The sequence below is a fragment of the Eubalaena glacialis genome, chromosome 7 (assembly GCF_028564815.1).
Source record: "Eubalaena glacialis isolate mEubGla1 chromosome 7, mEubGla1.1.hap2.+ XY, whole genome shotgun sequence".
In the NCBI taxonomy this organism is placed as follows: domain Eukaryota; kingdom Metazoa; phylum Chordata; class Mammalia; order Artiodactyla; family Balaenidae; genus Eubalaena; species Eubalaena glacialis.
The window spans coordinates 24,041,583-24,062,765 of NC_083722.1; the positions used below are offsets into that span (position 1 = coordinate 24,041,583).

Below are 21,183 nucleotides of genomic sequence, written 5' to 3' on the forward strand. Positions count from 1 at the left end.
ACATCCTCCCTGCCTCCTACTAGAGCCTGCTCTTGCCTTGAGGGTGTTCTCCATTCCCGCAGCGTTGGTCTGTTACTCTTAGCTGCGTCTGTCGCTCCTGAATGGTGTCTGTCAGCGTCTGTCACTTTCCCTCCTACTCCTTTCCCTCCCTCCTCTTGTCTCAAGCTGTTCTTTGCTCTCTCATCTCCTTGTTATGTTTCTCTGTCTTTTGTCCTTCTGTGCATTTAAGTCTGTCAAGGTCACTCTCCTTGACCTTGAGCCCTGGCCCAGACCTGTTTGCAGCCCACATCTGTTGGCTAGCGGTGTTTGAGTGTGGACTCAACAATTCCCCCACCCACCGGCCCACACAAAGCCCGGCTGCAGCTGCGTAAGGGAGGATGCCACCCAGCTTCCGATCCCTTTGATCCCCCCAAGCCTCAGCATTCTTACCCCATAATTACCTCTCCCAGCCTTACTGCGTTAGAGGAAAGAATTAATCATGGGTGCAGCCAGAGGGACTGATGTGTTTCCACTGGTGCAGGGATGAGGGTCAGAAAGACCAGGAAGGAAGGCAGCGATAAGATTTGGGAGTACGGGTGGTAGAGTCTGGAAGACGGGGGCTTAAGAGATTGGGGAGAAGAGCTGCACCTGGGGAATCAGGGCAGAAGTACTGGGAGTAAGAGGCAGACAGGGTGGGGGAGATGTGAGGTGGAGGTGAGGCAGAGGAGACACAGGTATCCACTGAGCAGCAGTTTTCAAAACATTTATCTCAGGACCTCTTTACACGCAAAAATTACTGAAGACCCCAAAGAGCTTTTCTTATGTAAGTTATATCAATATTTGCTATATGAGAAATAGAAACAGAATATTTTAATAGGTTCATTTAAAAATAAAAAAACAATAAACCTATTGCATGTTAACAAAACACAGTTTTGCGAAAAATAATTCCTTTCCCAACAGTACAGTGAGAAGAGTGGCATGGCTTTACCCTTTGGGGAATCTATTTAATGGTGGGCTTAATAGAAGAAATAGAAGATGGCTGGGTTTTCACATCTGCTTCTGCATTCAACCTGTTGGGATTTGTTGTTTTGATTGAAGTATCTGAAGAAAATCTGACAGATATGTAGTTGGAAAAGGAAAACGGCGGAGGGCCCTCTAAAAGGGCCTTAGGGACCCGCAGGAGGTCTGGGGCCACCGTTTTAGAATTGTTCCTGAGATGGAGGAGTCTGGGGATGCCAGAGGATGCTGAGAGCTCTTTCTCCTGTGGGGGCCCCTCCCTGTCCCCACTGCGGCCCCGATGGCTGCTGGAGGAGTCTCTTTCCTCCCTTTGTATTGCCCTATAAAGCCCAAGGCAAGCACAACTGGAGAAAGCCCGCGCACAGCAACGAAGACTCAATGCAGCCAAAAATAAATAAATAAAATAAATAAAAATTAAAAAAAAAAAAAGCCCAAGGCAAGGGGGATAAAAGGCTGGCAGAGCGGGGCCAGGGAGGCGGGTGGGCGGGAGGGAGAGGTGCTACAGACACAGGCAGACACAATGAACCCCCTGTTTGCTGGGATCCCGCTCAGCACCCTGCTGCGGGCTGCCTTGGGGAAGGAGGCAGCCAAGGCGCCTGTCACAAAGGCCAGTCGCCCTGTGCCAGCCGCCCCCCCCCCCCACCCAGTTCCAGCACCTCTTCTCTCCTGCCGGGAAACTGCAAGCGGTGCTATGACTGCGGTGGAGGCCCCAGCGGCTCCTGCAAAGAGACCGTGACCACTTGCGGCAAGGGCGAACGCTGCGGCTTCCTGGAGCTCAAACCCCAACCAGACCCTAGACAGACCAAGCCAACTGGAAACCGTGAGTCCTCCGTTTGTCCCCCTGCCTCCAGCCCCTACTACTTCAGTCCTTCTGGCTTCCAGAACCTTCCAGGCTCAGTCTGGCTCTGGGCAGATGGTGCCGCTGTCAGAGTGGAGCGGTCTGTAGCCCCTTCTGGCTCCTGGCACTGAGCCCCTGGAAGCCCGCTGTCTGTGTGGCCCCACCCCCTCCTTTTTACCCTCCAGAAAGAGTCTCATAGGCCCATTCACTCACAAATGGATGAAAAGCTCCCTTGAAGGCAGGGACCAAAAGATTCAGCCAAACTTCAACTTGCAGGCCTCAGCTAAGGACCAGGGAGTTATGTGTGTGTGTGTATTCTAATTTTTTTGTTTCTAAATAATTTTAGATTGACAGAAAAGTTAATTTTATTAGAAAAATAGTACAGATCAGTACTGTATAGCCTCACCCAGTTTCCTCTAATGTTAACGTCTTATATAACCATAGTACAATTAGCAAAATCAGAAAATAACACCGGTACAGTACAACTAACTAACCTACAGACCTTACTCAATTTAGCCAGTTGTCCCACTGATGTCCTTTTTCTGATCCAGGACCCACACCAGGATCCTACATTGCCTTTAGCTCTCCTGTCTTCTTAGTCGTCCCCCCTCTGGGACAGTTCTGAGTCTTCCTTTGATTCCATGATCTTGACATTTTTGAAGAGTCCTGATGAGTTATTTTATAGAACGTCCCACAATTTGGATTTACCTGATATTTTCTCATGATTAGACTGAGGTCGTGAGTTTTTGGCAAGAAGTGATGTTGGTCCCTTTCAGTGCATCCCATCAGGGGTTTACAATGTCAGCGTGTTAACTGTGATCACTTGGTTTCAGGGAGGTGTTTTTTGAGGGGGCAGAGGATCCCTTTGGGCTCCTTGAAATCACATCTGCTCTGCCCCAGAAGGCAAGTCCTCAAGCCAGGAGTTCAACAGCCCAATCTCATTCTCTCTCTCAGCCTCAGTGACCTTGATTCATCACCATCCAGCCTGCGTGGCGGCCCATCATTGCAGTCGAGTGGAAACAGAGGTGGTGGGCGACGTGACTTATATGACCCACAGGGACTGCTGCGTCTGCGACCTGTGCAACAGTGCTGTGGCGAGCACTGCAGCCCCCGCATGCATCGTGGCTGCAGGGGTCATCGCCCTAGCCTGGCTCTTGTCAGGACGGTGGAGAGGGTAGTGGGAGTAGGGGAAGAGAAGGGAGCAAGGGAGCAAGGGAACAAAGGGGATCTGAGGTGAGAAGATAAACACTCCTCTGTGAGCCATTAAAATCTATCGACCACTCTAGAGCTGACTGGAAAATTCCATCTTTTGTTGATGGGAGGGCTGAAGGAGTAATATGGGGGCAACCAGGCTCTAGTTTAGGGGTTATCAAGGATCAGTGGACTTAGTTACAATGGTGCACTCCTTAACCAACTAAACCCCAAAGGACAATGGAGAATCTGCCCTATGTGACTCCTACATCCTGTTGCTAGGGAGACTCTTCCTTAGCAACAAGGATCACTGAGGGGAGCAGGCTCTGGGCTGAGTGGGGGCCACCAGGAATCAATGAGCCTCGTTGTCTGGGCTTGTTCCCCTTCCCCGCATTTGCAACTTGGCTCCCAGTATGACTATTTGGAATTGAGAAAGGAAATGTAAGCACTGTGATAGGAAGGTTGCTTGGTGCCCCACGTACTAGGCCAGGTGAGGCCTCTGAATCTAACCTGAGGGACTGAGGCCTGGAAAGAGGGTCCCAGGTCCCATCCCCATGCAACTCTCCTACCCTTTCTGGGGAGCCCTCAAGCCAGGCTGCACCTCCTTCTTGGCAGTACATCAGAGGTGTGGCCTAAATTTGAGATAAATATTGCTTCTCCAAACACTGGGCCCAGTACGCCACCCCCCAGATACTGGAAGAGAGGATGGAAGCCTGCAAAACCTGTTTCTCCATCTGCCCCAGCCCAGCCTCTGAGAGAAACTCCCTGAAGGGTTCTTGGGTGAGTGTGAGGGCTGAGAGTGTTATTTCCTGGGAGGGCGCCTCTGACAATAGATCTTCTGATGCACAACTGATCATATACAGACATTTATTACTCAAAATGGAAAGGGGTGAGCATGGGGATGAGGTACGTATGGGAGCCAGGGTTTGGAGAATCAGCTCATACAGTGAGGTCATCAGGTCCTTCCTGGGAGCCTTCATTGGGGACAGGACAGAAACCCCATTTCAGGCCCAGATTCCAATCCCTCCTCACATAGGGCACAGGGGAGTTCAGGAGGCAAAGTGGGGAGCCCTTCTAGGAGACAATGGAGGATCTGGAGTGGTGTCGAGGGAAATGGAAAGAGACTCCAGAGAAGCAGAGTGGAGGGTGTGGGATGGAAGGATGGATCGGGAAACCATGGTCTAATTAAAGAAATGTGAAGGGTCTGGAGAAATGCTTTTCTGAGCAAAAGGAAGCAGAGGACATGAAGACACAAGAAGAGAGGCTCAGGCTAAGGCAGGTGGGAGGAGGGGCAGCCATGGAGTGAGTCTCAGTGCAACAGCCAGAGGCCAAGGCCAGCCAAGGAGGTGAGGAGGACAAGGGCCAGGGCCGGGGTGGGCCGAGGGGCTGGGTTATTGCAGTTGTCCTTGTTGCAGCAGGTGGTGTTATAGGTCAGGCCTAGCTTGTGGTTGGTTTGGTTGAAGGCCTCCCGACAGGGCTCTTCCGGTGTGCCACATCGGAGGTTGGAGAAAACCCACATCTTCCCTGGGGTTAGGAGGGGGCAGTGGGGACAGTTAAGATGGGCACCTGGCATGCCTGTGTCCACCTCCCCACCCCATGCACCCCACCCAGGCTTCCTTCCTTCCCAACTCTGCCCCTGGCCCTGCCCTTCTGTATCTCTTCTCAGTCTAACCTTTCTCCTGCACTTCCTTACCCTGCCCCTCACCCCAATCCTGGTCCTATCACTTGCTACCCATGAGGCTTTGGACCTGTTACTGTCTCTTTTTGAGGCTGTTTTCTCAGTATAATAATAGCACCCACATCATAGAGTTGTCATGAGCATTAATTGAAACAATCCTTGTAAAGACATAGGATGGTGCCTGGCACATAATAATCCTTGGCCAAATATTATCATTGCTGTAATTCTCTGTTCCACCTCATCCCCAGCTATAGAGTCTCCCACTGGCCCCCTCTCCCCACTGAAGAAAGGAATGTTACCGAGGTACACATTTGTTGTCAGGCATTGCTGTCCTGGTTCCAGGTGGCAGGACTGCCGGTCCACACAGCCCAGCAAAGGGACCTTGTAGCAGGAGTGACAGCGAATGTCAGCTGGGAAGACACAAGTCGGGCTGAAGTGATGGAGTGTCTGACTCACCTGGGGATGAGCCCAGCTGGTGGGCAGGGTGGAGAAGAGCCAATCAAGTAGGTATTCTGACCTGTTTGGTCTGGTAGGGAAAGAGAGGGTGAGTGATGCAGAAAAAAATGCAAGTGGGTGAGGGTGGAGTTGTTGCTCTGTGAATGGCCCACACCCTAAACATCTTCCTTCATTCCACCCCATCTGGAGATGAGTCAAGAGGGGCAGAGTTACCAACAGTGGGGCTGGGGACAGATGAAATGTGAGAATACCACGGGGAAGGAATGGAGGTGGCAAGGGAGGAGATGAAGGAATTCAGAAGAGGTCACAGATGGAGTCTTGAAATAGGAAGAAATATTAAAAGTAAAAATCATGGTGGTTACAACACTTGCAGAAATGGCTTGGAACTTGAGGCTGGCAAGAAAGCCACCTGGGGCCAGATTAGCAATGTATTCTTCACCTCCTGGGGCCGCCAAGAGCATGGGAAGAGGAACCAGACTTGAACTGAATCCTCCCACCCCAGTAGCTCTCTGACAGAAAGGAAAAGTATCTGGGAGACAGATCATCAGAATCCATCCGAGCACTTTACCAAAATGGAGAGGATGGGTGCAGAAAGGCAGAAGGTGGCACCCCGAAAGTTTCTGCTGCATCCGATTCAAGGTTTGAGGGACGGAAGGGTTCAGTCCGTGGGTGGAGGAGCCTGGTGACTGCACCTCAGTGAAACCCACCTCACCCTGGGGGTGAGCAACCTTGGCATTCCCTCCCTAGAAGGCTGGGAAATCTCCCTGGTTCCCTGGGAGGTTCTGAGAGGTCACTGAAGCCTTCCAGAAAGCTTGTGTTCCTGGAGGTATGCACCTCAGGGAGGAGCAGGGGGGGATCTAGGAGAGGCCACTGCTCGAGGGACTGAGCACAAAGTCCCTGATGGAGTAGATGGGAGGATGGGTCACAAAAGAAGCCGCAGGCTGGATGCCTAGATTTCTGGGAGGACACCCTGGCTGAGTGCAGGTGGTGAGAGGAGAAAGCAGGTAAGCTGGATCCTGGAGAGTTTTGTATCAGAGTGCGGCTGGCAGGGGAACTGGATATCAGAGTTTCCAAGGAGTGGGGACCAGGGGACCTGGAACCCTGGGCAGGTTAGAAGAGCGCGTCTTGGAGGTGGGGAAGAGTCTGAAGATGGAGACACGGGTCCTTGAGAAATAGAGCAAGGACCCTGTCGCAGCGGGGCACAGGAGAGCTGAGCCAGTTGGGTCTGGGGGCGCTTGGGATCTTGAGTAGTGGGTAGTGTAGGGCAGTGCCTGGGGCAGGGTGTAAAAGTCCTGACCAGGTGAACCAGGTCCTTGGGGCCCCCAGGTGCTCACCTGAGACCCAGCAGAGCAGAGAAGACAAGGTGAGCAGCAGAAGGCCTTTCATGGTGAGGATCCTGAGAATGGTAGCAACAGCAGCAGCCGACAGAGTAGAATTTCAGGGCTCCTGCTCTGGGATTTGAGTGGCCTTTTTGGAATTTATAACCACACCAGTCCCGCCCTCCCTGGCCTCTGGTGGCCCCTCCTTCCCCATTTAGGGAGGGGCTAAGCAGGACCCAGTGGGGCAGTAGGGATGGGGATGGGAGAGAGAGGTGGGGAGGGTAGGTGCACTAGTGGCCAACTCCATTTTGGTTCTTGGTTTCAGTCCAAGACACACCCTCCTGGCCCCCAGGAGTAACATCCCTGTCTGCCCAGTCCTCTGAAGAAGTATCACCAAAGGCCCCTGTGATGTTACAGTGGCTGTGGTGGTAGCAGTGTCTGCTGGTTCCTGGGAAATGGACAATGGGGTGTGGCCCAAGCTGACTGCAAAATTTTGGTCCCTGGGGGGCATTGGTAGGGGTATGTGGGCAGAAATTGAGCACCAAATTAATCTCAGTTCAGCCTCCACTTAGTTTTCCCAACCCCTCCTCAGCCACAGGATGGAGGGGTAGGATTTGTGATGTCACCAAGAGCTTCTGTGATGTCAAAGCAGCAGAGGCATGGGCTGGAGGTGCCTGTTAGGGAGGGGCTGCCTCAGGCCCCCTGAAGTTCCTCAGAACCTCATCCTGGCTCCACCTGGGCTTGGCCTGGCCTTGGTTGCTCCGGTGCAGTGAGGGCGGATGAAGTACTGGGTGTGGGGCTGTGCACCTACTCCAAAGCGCCTCCCTAATCAAAACCTGCCAACTTGGGCGGGCCACCTTGGGCCGGGAGGGACGGAGTGGGCACAGAGGGGTGAGGTAGCAGCTAAAATAAGAATAGAAATAGTAATAATGGCAAGCATATAGTGCTCCTATGTCTCTGCCATTGTTCTAGGCATTTACCGTGTACTACTTTATTTAGTTCTCACAATACTCTGCGAGGTAGGTGCTTTTATTCCCATTTTACAGATGAGCAAGCAGGCCCAGAGAAGTTAAGCGACTTGCGCACATCACGCAGTTAGTAGGTGGTGAAGTCGAGATTTGAATTCAGACAGCCAAGATCCAGAAATTGTGATGCTCCCGGCAACTGCTACGCTTCAAGAGTTAAAGTCTGCGAAAGTGCTTGTGTAAAGGGCCCCAGCATGAATTCTAAGTGAGCATTGGTTGAGGGCTGTGAACCTGCCTGCAAGGATTCCCAGAGGGATGTGGGCAGCTGGTGGCCCCTCCCCCACCCCTTATCGGAGCCCCCAGACCTGCGGTCTCCCCCCTCCACCCCCCCCTGATTTCCCTCCGGTCTCCTTCGCTGATTCACTGGCCTCCTCTTCCCACCACATCGCAGCCATGGCCTTGGTTCTGCAGCTGCTGCCGCTGCTGCTGTGGAGGGCCCAGGGGAACCCCGGGGGTAAGCCATCCCAGGAAAGTCCCCAGGAAAGTCGGAATGGGCAAGGAAAGACTGAGGCAGGAGGAGGAGGCGACACGGTGGGCGGGGATGAGATGTGTATGGGAAGATCCAGGATGGCGGGAGGGTAGAGGAGACGGAAAAGACGTAAGGGGGAGGGTCGTCTTGCTCTGTGGACTTGCCTTGACCACCGTCCCCCGCAACCCCCCCCCCCCCGCCTCCCCTAGCTTCACTGGACGGCCACCCCGGGGACCGGGTGAATCTCTCCTGCGTAGGGGTCTCGCAACCCACCCGCTGGGTCTGGGCACCTAGATTCCCGGCCTGCAAAGGCCTGTCCAAAGGACGCCGCGCGATCTTGTTGGCCTCACCGAGCGGGACCCCCACCGTGTCTCCCGTCCAGCCCTTTGCTGGCCGCCTACGTGCCCTGGACCTTGATATCCGGCGGCTGGAGTTGCTCCTGAGCGCGGGGGACTCGGGCACCTTTATCTGCAAGGGCCGCCAAGAGAACGAGAGCCGTACGGAGCTTCACGTGCTGGGGGACCGGGCCTACTGCAGAGCTCCGGGGCCTACCCACGGTAGGTCTAGGCCTTCACACAAAGGGGACCTAACTCAGACACACGCCCCCGTCAGGGAGGGAAGCCTGGTCTGGGGGTTCCGGAGTGGGAGAGCTAGCTCTCTGTCCCCGCACCCTGACCTCGGTATCCACCGCTACCCCGCTTCCAACGTTCCCGCAGGGTCCGTGTATCCCCAGATTCTAATCCCGCTGCTGGGCGCTGGCCTGGTGCTGGGACTCGGAGTATTGGGCTGGGCCTGTTGGCTGCGCAGGTGAGCTCTAGGGGCGGGGCCTGGTTGAAAGGCTCTCGACCAGAGGCGGGAGGGGCAGGCCCAGAACTTTCGCGGGCCAAAGCTACATCGGGAGCCCTCGGGTGTGGTTCGGAGACGAATGGGGGAGGTCGGAACTTGGGGGCGAGGCCATGGGCTGATGGGTGGAGCCCTAGCTAAGGAAGCCAAGCTAGAGGCCGAGCTGGCTCCAAGTGTGGGCGGAACTATCTGTGCGGGTGGAACCTAGGTTGTTTTGCTGGTCAGAGCCGGCCTGTTGCTGGGTTGTTGTTGGCGCGTCCCGGGGCCCAGAACAAGCGAGACAAGATTAGTGGTTCTCAAAGACTCTTATCCATCCCTTACAGGCGCTCGCCCCCTCACCCGCCTCGACCACCCCCCAGATTTGGTGAGACTAACTCCATCCCATTTGCCTTCCCCGCACATTCCCCACCCAGTTCCTGAGTCTGAGCCCTTGCTGGGAGCAGACAAGTTGGTCACCTTCTCTCAATCCTTCAGCTCTGTCCCCCCCACATAGTTCCACTCGTGAAAGCGGAGCTGCAGAGGCCAGGAGAGGAGGAAGAGCCCAAGATTGCAGGGGACCTGGACCAGGAGCCGGTAAAGGCTTGGGGGTGGTGTGGGGGCTGGCCAGAATCCGTGAGTAAAGTGGACCAAGAAAGACAGAGGCTTGGATCCCCAAGGGAGTCAGACTTCTGAGACCCTCCTACCTTCCTCCCCACCTTTCAGAGCCTGCTCTACGCAGACCTGGATCATATGGCCCTCAGAAGATCCTGCCGACTGTCCCCAATGGTCCCTGCTGATTCCTCCACCACCTATGCGGTTGTAGTTCGAAAGGAAGCCCTTACTACCTCACAAGCTGGGGGCTCCCAGCTCTCCATAACACCCCTCCCCTTCTTGGCCCTTCACCTGGACAAGGAAGGCACCATGGTATAGAAATGAGCACTAGACTGGGAGTCAGGAGACGGAGGATCCAGGCTATCTCTGCTGCTGATCTTGGTCCTTCCTTACCCCCATCTCTCACACAGCTTTCAGGTCTCCTTCACCACTGATGTCCTTTCTAAACCTGATCAAGCCCTGTCTCCCTATCTTAAGACATCAACAACTCCTAGATTTTTGCTCTATCTCTTCCCTTCTCTCCACAGTCAAGCTCTTTGAACCAAGGGCCTACACCTTTCTCTTCCATTTTTTTCTTCACTCCACTCCCACTGCTCACGTGCTCTCCATGAGATTGCCAGTGATGTCCTAATAACCACACCCACTAGACATTTATTAGCATTCATCTGGCTTGGCCTTTGATTGCTCTTATTTAAGCTCTGTTTTTCTTTAATGCTGTTGTCTTCCTTCTGGACTCCTCCTCCTTGCTCCCTACCTCTACAGTATTCTCCACCATTCCAGGTTTGTCTTTTTCTTTATCTGCCTTCTCCCTCTCCTGGGATGCTGTCATCCACAGCCAGTCCTCAGCCTTTTTCTCTGCAAGCAACATCAAGAACTCTCTCCAGTTCAGATCTCTGATATGAGATTTCCAAACTGTCCCTCAGACATCCCTGCCTGGCTGGCCCTAGGCATTCTGCACACAGCAGGTCCAAAACCCAACTACTGTCATCTCCCAAGCCATTTACTTAATCTTTCCTCCTCTGCATTCTCTCTTGATCAAACCCATTGCCCAAGCCAGAAATGGAGAGTCAAGTAGACCTCCTTCCTCTCACTCCCACGCGATAAACCAAGTCCTGTCTTTCAATTTTAATGTCACTGTCAAATGCACACCCTTTTCACACCCAGCACTGCCACCTGAATGTACTCTTTATTTCCTCCCTGGATTACCCATAGCCCCACCTCATCCTCCTGCCCTTGTTCTCCTCCCTGAAGCTAGAGATATTCTCCCCAAATGCTAACCTGCTCCTGACAGCCTATATTTCAGCAGTATTTCAGCTCTGGGCCCATGGGCCTCAGCTTTGGGTTCAAGGTGCTACAGTACTCTACTTACTCTCCAGGCTTATCTCTGTCACTAAGTGCCTAGAACAGGACAGCCTTAGAGAAATTCTCCCAGCCCCCAAATATGCCTTTGCCCAGTGCAATTTCTTCTTCCTGGATTAGCCTTTGCCTCCTCCCCACTATCTGCCTGGCTAATTCTTATTTATCCTCAGGACTCAGTTCAAGTGTAGCCTTTTCTGGGAAGCTATTTCTGACCCACTTTGCCCACCCCTGCATACACTCTGATGCCCTAGGGAGCCCCCTTATTTCTCTCATAGCAACAGCCTCCTGTGAATTGTTCCATTACAACCTGTATTTCAATTTATAAGAAATTTTCATGTACTGTGAGTCCCCTGATATCAGCAGACTGACCCTTTTTATATCACCGCTAAGCCTCAGTAAATGAGTGAAAATGAATATCCCTGGAAATGTCATTTCCTCCTATCAACTAGGGATGGGCTGTTGATCTCCCAGTCTCTGAATCATCTGACATTTAGATAAATTCAGTGAGTGATTCACCCATAGTTTTTCTCTGCCCTGTACATGCTCCCCATTATAGAAATTCTGTCCTGTCCATCTTGTGCCCAAGCAGCTATGACAGGGCTGGACAATGAGTCAGTGAGCGCTGAATGAGGGTTTGATGAATGAAGGAGGCCTCCTTCCCAGCACTGACCCCAACCTCAGGTTTCAGCCCTGCCCTTGACCCTCTGCCCCAGTAAGACACCAGTCGCAGCCCAGTCGCAGCCCAGTCTAAAAGGTCAGTTCTATTTTATTAGTTCTTGGGGAGAGGACTCACCCAGTGACCTCTATCCTTTTTCTCACTCTATGCCCTCCCCCTACCTTGGGGCCATCTCCCCACTACTACTATTCACTGTCCTCTATCTAACCTTCCTTCCCCTTCTACTCCTATGCCACCCTGCCCCTGGTCAGCCAGGACCCCAAGGCCAGGCTCTCAGCTGTGGGGGCGTGTGCTGAGCACCAGGCAGAGGGAGCTGAGCCCAGCGCCTGCCTTCTCCAGTTCCGAGCAGGACACAGGTACCAGGGTGACGTCAGAGAGCTTCTGCAGTGCCTGCAGGGAGGACAGTGTGTGGGGAGAAGGGAGTAAGACCCCAAGGCCCACAGCCAGGGCCCCATTTCAGCCAGCTAGAGTGGCCCCACCCAGGCTTCTAGAAAAGGTACCCCTTCTTCCTCCCACTAGGGAGGCCTGAGCCCCATTTCTCTGGTTGGTGGTGGTGGTGGAGCTCCTGCCTTCTCTCACCTCCTGGCTGTTGGGCAGGTCCCCGCCTCCACGGTGCAGGAGGAAAGGGGGCATACCAGGCAGCCCAGGACGCAGAAAGAGACAGTCAGCCGCTGCATCATCTGGGAGGGTCAGGGAGGCATAGGGGTGATCCGTCAACACTGCCATTGCCTGGGGGAGAGGAGAGAGGAAGCATGCAAGGCTCAGAGCCTCTCCACAACTGAGTCTGGCTGCCCTACCACCGCTAAGCGCTGGGGACAGAGTTACATTATTGTGGAATAATAATGACAGCAATCACATAGAACTTACTATGTGTCAGGCATTAAGCGCTTTAATTGACTTGTCTAATTTCCACCTCGGACTCACACGCAGTTCTTTCCACCTGCTACCCACTTCTCCCCTACTTCAGACCCCACGGGTCGGTCCTATCCATCCTTCAAGACACAGCTTGGGTGCCCTTTAGGGAGTTTCTTGAAACTCGGGAAAACGATGTTAATTGCCCCTGTTCCTCGGTGTTCCAGCTGTCTGTCCCGTTTATAGTAACTTCTTGTTTTCACACGTGCTTTCACATAGATGGACAGCTCCATGAGGGTAGGGGTTGGAGTTAATTCTCAGAGCCTCCCAACTCCCCGCCTCCCAGGCCCGGAGCCACGCCCACTTTGTTGGCCGCGCCCCAACCTGCCCCACCCCAGCCCCGCCCTTTCTCACCCTGACAGCTTTTTGGGCAGCCTCACTGCTACCCGCCACCACAGTGCGGGGTCCCCCCATGCCGCAGAGGCCACGCAGGTGGGAGGGGCTCGAGACCGGCACCGTGGAGACGGCAAAGTCCTAAGGGGAACAAGGGAAAGTATTCAGGGACGCGGGAAGGGTGAGAGGATACCCTCAAACACAGGCTGCTCTCAGCCTCTTCCTCCTCAGCGCGGCCCGCCCCGCGCCCCCGCCCAGGTCCCTCCGACCCCCATCCGCTCTCTGCTCCCCCCACCCAAGGCTGGTCCCGCTCCTCACCCGGAACGTGTCCGCCACGATCTCAGCTCCTCGGTGATTAGTCCACTTGGAGAGGCCTACGAAAAACTCCCGGCCTGAGCCCAGGGAGGCCGTCGAGGTATGAGGCGGGAGTGGGTTGGAAACAAGGCCCGAGATGGCCCAGTCTCCCAAAGTCTGCTTCCCTGTGCCAAGCCCCAGGGTGCAAGCACCCCAGCCTCACCGGTGAAGAGAACATCAGTGCCATCCAGCGTCGCGTTCTCGTCCCCCATCTCCACAATTCGGAGTCCCAGGTCCTGGAGGGCTTTGCGGACGCCATCGACCTTAGGGCAGGAGAAGAGGGCGCGAAGTGGAGACATTCCCACCCCCATTCTTCCCTTAAGCCCCAGACGTCCAGATCCTCCCTTCCCCCTACCCCACCCGTGCCCAGGCGCTCACCTCCGGCCTGCGGGCGGGGCTCCAGGGCCGCGTGATTAGGGCCGTATCCCCTTGAATCACAGCGGTGTCACCAAGCAGCGGTCCCAGCGGCAGCGACTCTTCAGGAGGCAGTTCTAATAGCTGTAGCCCCAATCGCTGCCTCAGTTTACCCCCCAGCACCCCATGCTCCCTCTGAGCTTTGGCTAGGTCCAGAGCCGGGAGGCCAGCCCCCGCACCCTCCCCCGACGCCAGGCTCTCCGGGACCCCCCGGATCAGGGCATGGGAACAGCGGCCCAGCCCCTCCCCTGGCGTCCCCATCCCATCCACACAGACGCCCCCTCCGGCTGCGCTGATTTCTTAGTTGTCTCTTTTTTACTTCACCTGTCTGGGAGAAGAAACAGAACGGGGGTAGGCAGAGAGAGAGACATGCAGAGAAGGGCATAGGGGGATGGTTAAAAGCGCCCGGGTCTTCCTCCTGCCATCTCCGGGCGCCCCTCCCACTCCGCCCCACCCCCTCCAGACCTTCCTCTCCTGCCGACCCCACTCCACTCCGCATCCTCGCGGGTCTGCTGCTTTAGGGGGAGTCCGAGGAACGAGATCGGGATCCCTAGTCTCCAAAACACCTGTTGCCCCTGCTCGGGGGCTTCGAGAGGTCCCTGCCGGGCGCCCCTCTTGGCAGCCGCTAGGATGCGCTCACTCCCAAAAAATGCAGCGGCCCCGCCCCCTTAACCCTCTGCTGTTCACTGCCTTAGGGACCCGAAGTGCGGCGAGGAACCCACAAGGGTTATGGGACAGGAGGAGACAGCTGGGGAGAGAGTCAGGACCTGGGGGATGAAAGTCTTGGGTGTCCGAACGAGAAAGGGAGAGAGGGACAAGGAGGGAGGAATTAGAGCCTAAGGAGTTAAACATCCTCTCCACCCTGGCGGGTCACTCCGTTCCTAGCGCGACCCAGTGTAAACCAGACTGAGTCCCGGAGGACTGGGAGAGGTCTAAAACGAAATCCTAGGGGCGGGGAAACGGGGGGGGCGTGGTTCTGGGGAGCAGGCACCGCTCCGGGCGCCAGGACCAGGTCCCCCAGTCTCCCGATCCATCTTCCCCAAAGTCCACCCCGACTCAGCTCCGCACCCAAATGTCGACCCTCTGCACTGTCCGGCGCAAGCATGGGCCCAGCACCTCCAAACTCCGGCCCACACACGGTCCGAGGAACACCTCCCACCAGACTCACCTCCTGCGGCCACCCCCACTCTTGCAGCTCTGTGTTCTTGGCTGGGGCCCCACCCCCCTGAGGACGGAGTTGGTGAAGAAGAGAGTCGTAGTCTTCAAGCCTCGGGGATTGCAGCTTTGGCTTTGAGGGGTCCCCGGGTAGGCGCGCTCAAGTACTACAGTGGGTCGGGGGCGCGACGGTCTGGCGGCCTCGGGGCATTGTCTAAGCGGGACGGGGCGGGGCTCCTCGATGTCACGCCCATTCCGCCCTGCTTTGCCGCGCCCACTCCACCCCGACTGCGCCCCCCTTCTCGGAATTCGGCCCCGCCCCATGAGCTCTGCCCAGACCCACCCAGATCTGGTCGGCTCTGGCAGCTGGGCTGCAAGTGCGACATGGAGCACAAAACAGCGCTATGGTGGACCCGCACTAAAAATGGCAGGCCCGTCACAAGCACCCCTCTTCTAAATTCCTGGTTTCTGCCAGGAGTTCAAGGTCATTGACCCACTCTTCATTACGTGTCACTCACACTCCAAGCCCCCTTTGTGTAAAAACACTAGATTTTCTTTTTTTTTTTCCTTTAAAATTATTTATTTATTTTTGGCTGCGTTGGGTCTTCATTGCTAGGCGCGGGCTTTCTCTAGTTGCGGAGCGGCGGACTGCTATTCCTCGTTGCGGTGCGCGGGCTTCTCATTGCGGTGGCTTCTTTTGTTGCGGGAGCACGGGCTCTAGGCGCGCGGGCTTCAGAAGTTTTTGCACCCGGGCTCACAGGCTCTAGAGCACAGGCTCAGTAGTTGTGGCACACAGGCTTAGTTGCTCCGCGGCATGTGGGATCTTCCCGGACCAAGGCTCGAACCCATGTCCCCTGCATTGCCAGGTGGATTCTTAACTACTGTGCCACCAGGGAAGTCCCAAAGCACTAGATTTTCATTCTGTACTTTATTACTGAAATACGTTGTCCTACCCACCCCACAGTAAAAATCTCACCCAGATCCCCCATCCTTTCTCCTCATCCCCCCAGCAAGCCCTGCACAAGTGCTCCAGGATTCTATGCCCACTGGCCATTTTGGAGTGTGTCCATTGGGTAACCATGTGGAAACCACCCGGGGCCTTTGTGGAGAAAATGGAGGGGGGCGAGGGAGCTCCAGGAGGGGCTTATTTGAGGGCCTTGGCCACTTGCTCATAGGCCAGCTCGATCTCCTCATCATCTGGACAGGTGGAGGCAAACTCTTCCCGAGCATAGGCATTGCGCAGGTACCGATGCACTCCCCGAAACACATCCGGAATGGAGAATCCTCGGTACTTCTTACATACCACCTAGGGGTGGGTAGAGGAGAACCAGTAGGTTAGCTTCAGGGAAGTCACATTGGCTGCCATGCTCTTGGTCTTTCCCTTATCCCAAGGCCTCATGATAAAATCCAGGCATTCGAGTAGGTCCACTATCTGGTTTCTCTTCCTATGATTCTTATCTCCCATATGAATCATCTTCAATCATCTTTCTTAACTCCTCACTGTCTTGTAAGGCCTTCACCCTTCCTCTCCGCTTACTGAAATCCTGGCCATTTATAACCAGCCCCTTTTCAGGCCATCCCAGTCCATGGTGCTAGTTTTCCCCTCTTGATTTTGAAATATAATTCACAAACCATAAAATTCTCCTCTTGAATTTCCACAGCAACTCTTTCTACTTTTCATTTGGCTTTTAATCATGTATTATTAATCATGTTAATGTTTTATCTTCTCAGCTAGATTTCAGATCCTTTGAGGGCAAAGACCAATCACCACATATCTTATCTTTCAGTGCCTAGTACAGAGATTTTTAGTACACAGTTCTGCAGCAGACTGACACTGGGCCCACGTTTCAGAAACTAAACCATAGCTTTGAACTGTGACAAAAACATGGGAACCAGCAGTTTTCATCTTCCACAAGAGGAAGTGGAGACTGAAGCTACAGACTTAAAACTTTGATTTTAGGAAAAGCCTGCTCTCTGATCTGGGGATTTGGCAATGATAGAGACAGGAAGAGCATTCTTGAAAGTAATACTGGGATGTGTTACCCTAGGCCAGTCTGTTTGCACCCACACCTTGCATCGTGGAATGTGATTCTCTCAAGTAGTGGTCTTGCCAGCAAAGACAGCAGAGAAGGAATGGGGTGGTGTCTGCTATTGAAAACCACCCTAAGAAAGAAACCACCTTTGGAGTGATTGTCATGGGAAGCCTGTGTGGGAGCCCCTTAAAGAGCCATCCCAGCGACCACCCTCTCCTCCCACGATGACCACTCACCTGTACTATGTGGAGCTTTGGCAACAGGTTGCAGTCAGCCAGAGTGAGCTCATTGCCATCCAGAAACTTCCTCTGAGAGATGCCCTCATCCTCAGCGCTGGTCTCATCTACTTCATCTGGGAGGGGGGATGTCAAGTAATTGTCTAAAACTTTCAGGGCTTTCAGGAGTCCCTTCTCCAGGTCTGTGCAAGAGAAGGGAGTTGGTAAGAACATCAGAAGACTGACATAGTCCAAAAAGGCCCATGAGGGGGTGAACACTAATGGTGAGGCCAGTCCAAAATAATAATAGCTAACACTAATGTAGTTCATTTTCTCTGTGCTATTCTAAGCAATTTACACACAAAAACTCATTTAATTCTCACATCAACCCATGAAGTGGGTATTGTTATCCTCATTTTATAGATCTGGAAATGGATTTACAGAGAAGTTAAATGAATTCCCCAAAGTCACACAGCTACTAGAATTTGTACTCAGGTCATCTGGATCTAGAGTCTCTCTCTCTCTCTCTCTCTTTTTTATTTTTTTAAATTGAAGTAAGATTTGCCAACATCTGCTCCATCTCCCTGGTATCTGAATGTCCAGGTGCCCCTAATCCCTGGATCTTTTCTATTCCTCCTAGGACCCAGGCCTCCAACCCACAAGACTCACTATCATTGAGAGCGGGGTTTGAATTCTTGATGTAGGCAGAGAATTTGGCAAATATGTCCAGCCCAGCTGTGTTGGATTCAGGGTTCAGAGCTGCCAGCTTGGGGTACCTGGAAGCCAATGGGACAAACAGGATAAGATATCTTCCGAGGAGGAACCTCAGCTCCCCTGCCCCAGCCCCACCACCATCTCTGTTTTTCATTTCTTCAACCTCTCTCTCCCAGCTCCCCTACTCCCCTTTCCAAGTTCCCCTATACCTGGGAGGGCACAGCACTGCCTCCAGAAATTCCTCAATCTTGTTGGTGTCTGTGTGCACTTCAGTGCCGTACAGCAGGAACGGGAGCTGCCCTCCTGGGCACAGCTTCTGTACCGTCTCAGTCCGCCTGGAGGAGAGACCAGGCATTAGGACAGGAAAAGGGGGTTAGGGAGACCCAGAAAGGAGAGATGGAGAGATGTGGGAAAGGGGCTCCGGATGGAGGGGAAAACAGTTCAGGATGGAAGGACTCAGGTAGGTGAGTGTGTAAGTGTGCATGTGTGTGTGCACAAGGGAGTTTAGAGGAACAGAAGGGCGCCTACCTCTTGGTGTCAACAGTGGTGACATTGAAGGTGACTCCCTTGAGCCAGAGCACCATGAACAGTCTCTGGGAGAAGGGGCAGTTCCCGATCTTGGCCCCATCACTGCCAGCCTGGAAAGCAACCCCCAGCCCAAGGTTAGGCCTGGTGCACCCCACTCATCCCCAGGCCATTCTCTGCATCTCCTACTCCCAGACCTAGCTGGTTTCTGCCTAGTCACGACACATACTCAGTCTCACCGCTAAAAGCACCCCTCCAGAACTGGGCTCTCCACCCTGGGGTCTGGCTCAAACCGAAGGTGGATCAGTGAGAATATCTTCTGCAAAGGTAGGCTTCTGGTTCCCCAGAGAGTTGAGGACAGATGGAGGTAGGCAGAGGGAATGGGCTTTGGAGAATTTGGAGGATCTGGATCCTAGAGAGGGAAGACTAATGGTGGTGTAGTTAGTTTTCTCTGTACTATTCTAAGCACTTTACATACAAAAACTCATTTAATTCTCACATCGACCCATGAAATAACACCTAGAGAGGGACTTTGGTGAGGCTAGAGTTGTGGGCTAGAGGCCTGGATTCCTGAATGGAGTAGAGCCTGAGAACAGGAGAGGTGGGGCAGGGTTTGGAAGCAGGAGTTCTGGTTCTCTATACCTCTACCCAAGCAACTGGGTGGGGAGTCAAGGGGCTCAGAGCCTCGCCCTAGAGATGTGGAGGGTCTTGCAGAGGGGGGCTGCCCTCTAATCGGCAAGTAGTGACCTCATCCCCCAAAGGACACCTCCCCGTTAGCTGAGAGTGATTCATCTCACTGTGTCTCCGGTCTCAGCAGCTTCCTTCCTGGCAAGCAGTGGGGGCAGGGACCTGTGAGGTTGAGGCCTGGGCAGCAAAGGCCACCTCCCTCTTCCCTGGGCACGGCTGGGGTTTCCCAGGACAAGTCCCCTGGCTCCAGATAATCTTCCTCACACAGGACCCAGGGCTGGAATCTCTGTAGCGCAGTCTCACCCAGGAGTAAAAATAAAAATAGCCCCTGAGGCAAGTGTGAGAGTGAGGTGGGGACCACACCTAAGGGGGTCGACCCAGGCACGGCTGAGGGAGAGGGAATGGCTACCGGAGAAGCCCCAGCATAAAGGAGAGGGAGAAACGGGCTGGAACACACAAAGGCTAGATGAACAAAAGCAGGGAAGTGGAGAGAAAGGAGGCAGGAAAGTGAAGGGTGGGGAGAATGTGTGAGCCGGGAGTTACCGACGGAGGGGGAGGTTGCTAAAGGGAGGGAGGGGCACAGAGAAGAGGTCCAGAGAGGGGAGAGAATGCAGTGCTAGTGGGGAAGAGAACGGGTCAGAAACGGCAGCCTGCGGTTTCGATATGCAAATGCCTTGGGACCACCTCTCCTCATCCACACCCGAGAGGACAGAGCTGGGGCAACTCTTTTTCTTCTGTTTCTATAACCCCCAAACCCTAAACGCCCTAACCCAGCTCTCCTCCTCCTTCTGTTCTCTCTCCCCATCTACCCTCGTGGTAGCCACAGCTCAACTCTCATCTCCTCGCCACCACCCTTTCTCTCGATTCTCCAAGTCCTCAGGACACTCGTTCTCGACCCCATCACCTCTCTGAGCCAGCTTCTGGAACTCCACTCCCACTCTCCTGTCGCCTTCCACCCCACCAATTCTTCCCATTTCACCTGGTCCCACTCCCAGGCCTCCGGACCACACCCTCTTCCTTGAAACCTCCCCCTCCCCGACACCACCACCCCCATCCAAGTCTCCCCCACTATGCTCCTCACCCTCTGATCTTCTTGTAGGGCCGGATGTTTCCCTCTGTCCCACCCAAAGCCTGTAGGTTTCCTGCTGCCGCCTTCTCTCTCATTCCTCCTATCAGCTGTCCCCCCACACCCACTCCCGTCAATCTTCTCAGCTCCTGGGAATCCTCCCTTTTCTCTACTTTCCTGTCCTTCAGGCTGCTGGAAACTTGCACTTCTACAAACTTTTCAGGGTTGAGCCTAGATTTCTCATTACCCGCGCACACATCAATTGTCTTCCCCTCCCAAACCCCGGCCACCACCACCCCAGGCCCCTGCCACACACGCCCTAAAGACTGCACGTGGGTTTGGGGGTGGGGATCAAAGAGGAAAGGGATTAGGGAGTTAAGGCTGGAGCTGGGGAAAAATGAGAGTTGCCTTCCAGGAACTCGGAGGGGGGCCTAGGAGGGAGAAGGTATTCTTACCTTCACGAACAATTCGACCTGCGGTTGTTCTTCGGCCATGGTTGCGACGGGGACCAGGAAGAGGCCGTCTCTGGGGGAACTGGGAGGGGGCGGGGCCAGGGAGAAGGCGGTCTCACAGAAAAGATTCTCTCCCCCAGACCTAGGACTACTCGCCCTGCAGCGCAGCACGAGCCCGATCAGACCCGCTCACTCCACACGCGGCCTCTCGACCAGTCCAGCGTACTCCACACCCAGCGGATCTAGCTCTACCCCCTCCCGGGCTGGATCTGGGAGCTGACTCACAGACCGCCCCGCCCTGAACCTGAGGAGGGGACAGGCGCGGGGGCGGAACTCGACGACCTAGGGAGTGGGCCCGGAAGGGTGAGCCTCAGGTCTCCCAGATGATGGGGAAGGGGGTGTTGGGGAGAGGGAATCCTGGGAAACTTCTTTTGTCCCTGCCAGTCTCCTTGAACAAGGGACTTTTTCCTGCCTCAGTTTCCCTGCTTCATTAATCAGAGGACACTCCCACTCAACCCTCACACAAAAAATCTGACACCGACTGCTTGAGCACGTCCCTGAGGGCCCAGAAAGGGAATTATAGAAGGGAAAGGTGGTCCTTTATTACTTTCGCCAAGTTCCCTCGGGACTCCAGTCCAAATTCTGGGTTGCTAGGACTGTGGCCCAGGAGAGGGACTTGCAAGTGGAAGCTGGGGTTGGGGGAAGAGAGCCATGAGAGGTAGGGTAGGGGTGGGGAAAGGAGATAACCAGGCCTTGTGCTGGGGAAACAGGAAGCTGAGCCAAGGGGCCTCATCACTGCAGAGGTACTCTCCTGCTCCATAGCCTGGTCAGCTTTAATGCTTCTACTTCTGCCTCCCCGTCTGGGGCCCTTTCCTGTGCCCC

General features: G+C 54.4%; 5 protein-coding genes across 14 annotated transcripts; 2 read left to right on the forward strand and 3 right to left on the reverse strand.

Annotated features, from left to right (window-relative positions):
- Positions 1–1,516: 1,516 nt before the first annotated feature.
- LY6G6D (lymphocyte antigen 6 family member G6D) lies at positions 1,517–3,048 on the forward strand. The gene is given in 3 exon segments (XM_061194951.1): positions 1,517–1,655; positions 1,658–1,816; positions 2,789–3,048. Coding segments are annotated over 3 exon segments (522 nt in total). The 3' UTR covers positions 3,013–3,048.
- Positions 3,049–3,878: 830 nt separating this feature from the next.
- Positions 3,879–8,850, reverse strand: LY6G6C (lymphocyte antigen 6 family member G6C). 6 transcript variants are annotated; one of them, XM_061196003.1, is made up of 5 exons: positions 8,649–8,849; positions 8,323–8,541; positions 6,494–6,610; positions 5,003–5,113; positions 3,879–4,549 (listed from the first exon to the last, which is right to left on the reverse strand). In XM_061196003.1, exons 3-5 carry the CDS (start codon positions 6,543–6,545, stop codon positions 4,335–4,337), a joined length of 378 nt encoding a protein of 125 aa, XP_061051986.1. In that variant the 5' UTR covers positions 6,546–6,610; positions 8,323–8,541; positions 8,649–8,849; the 3' UTR covers positions 3,879–4,334. The 6 variants fall into 6 exon arrangements, with proteins under 6 accessions (XP_061051986.1, XP_061051988.1, XP_061051987.1 ...); XM_061196005.1 differs by lacking the exon at positions 8,323–8,541 and having other exon boundaries at positions 6,494–6,605; positions 8,649–8,850; XM_061196004.1 differs by having other exon boundaries at positions 6,494–6,605; positions 8,323–8,850.
- On the forward strand, positions 7,532–11,197 carry MPIG6B (megakaryocyte and platelet inhibitory receptor G6b). 4 transcript variants are annotated; one of them, XM_061195995.1, is made up of 7 exons: positions 7,532–7,708; positions 7,895–7,957; positions 8,182–8,529; positions 8,689–8,779; positions 9,139–9,179; positions 9,309–9,388; positions 9,518–11,197. In XM_061195995.1, exons 2-7 carry the CDS (start codon positions 7,897–7,899, stop codon positions 9,722–9,724), a joined length of 828 nt encoding a protein of 275 aa, XP_061051978.1. In that variant the 5' UTR covers positions 7,532–7,708; positions 7,895–7,896; the 3' UTR covers positions 9,725–11,197. The 4 variants fall into 4 exon arrangements, with proteins under 4 accessions (XP_061051978.1, XP_061051981.1, XP_061051980.1 ...); XM_061195998.1 differs by having other exon boundaries at positions 9,290–9,388; positions 9,518–9,680; XM_061195997.1 differs by lacking the exon at positions 8,689–8,779 and having other exon boundaries at positions 9,290–9,388.
- A 310-nt stretch (positions 11,198–11,507) lies between these two features.
- DDAH2 (DDAH family member 2, ADMA-independent) lies at positions 11,508–14,847 on the reverse strand. 2 transcript variants are annotated; one of them, XM_061195994.1, is made up of 7 exons: positions 14,623–14,847; positions 13,419–13,782; positions 13,204–13,303; positions 13,005–13,078; positions 12,708–12,827; positions 12,021–12,170; positions 11,508–11,831 (listed from the first exon to the last, which is right to left on the reverse strand). In XM_061195994.1, exons 2-7 carry the CDS (start codon positions 13,713–13,715, stop codon positions 11,715–11,717), a joined length of 858 nt encoding a protein of 285 aa, XP_061051977.1. In that variant the 5' UTR covers positions 13,716–13,782; positions 14,623–14,847; the 3' UTR covers positions 11,508–11,714. The 2 variants fall into 2 exon arrangements, with proteins under 2 accessions (XP_061051977.1, XP_061051976.1); XM_061195993.1 differs by lacking the exon at positions 14,623–14,847 and adding an exon at positions 13,920–14,329.
- A 671-nt stretch (positions 14,848–15,518) lies between these two features.
- Positions 15,519–20,555, reverse strand: CLIC1 (chloride intracellular channel 1). The gene is made up of 6 exons (XM_061196022.1): positions 20,305–20,555; positions 18,100–18,209; positions 17,781–17,906; positions 17,527–17,633; positions 16,879–17,060; positions 15,519–15,915 (listed from the first exon to the last, which is right to left on the reverse strand). The coding sequence occupies exons 1-6, from the start codon at positions 20,341–20,343 to the stop codon at positions 15,754–15,756; spliced, it is 726 nt and encodes a 241-aa protein (XP_061052005.1). The 5' UTR covers positions 20,344–20,555; the 3' UTR covers positions 15,519–15,753.
- Positions 20,556–21,183: the final 628 nt, after the last annotated feature.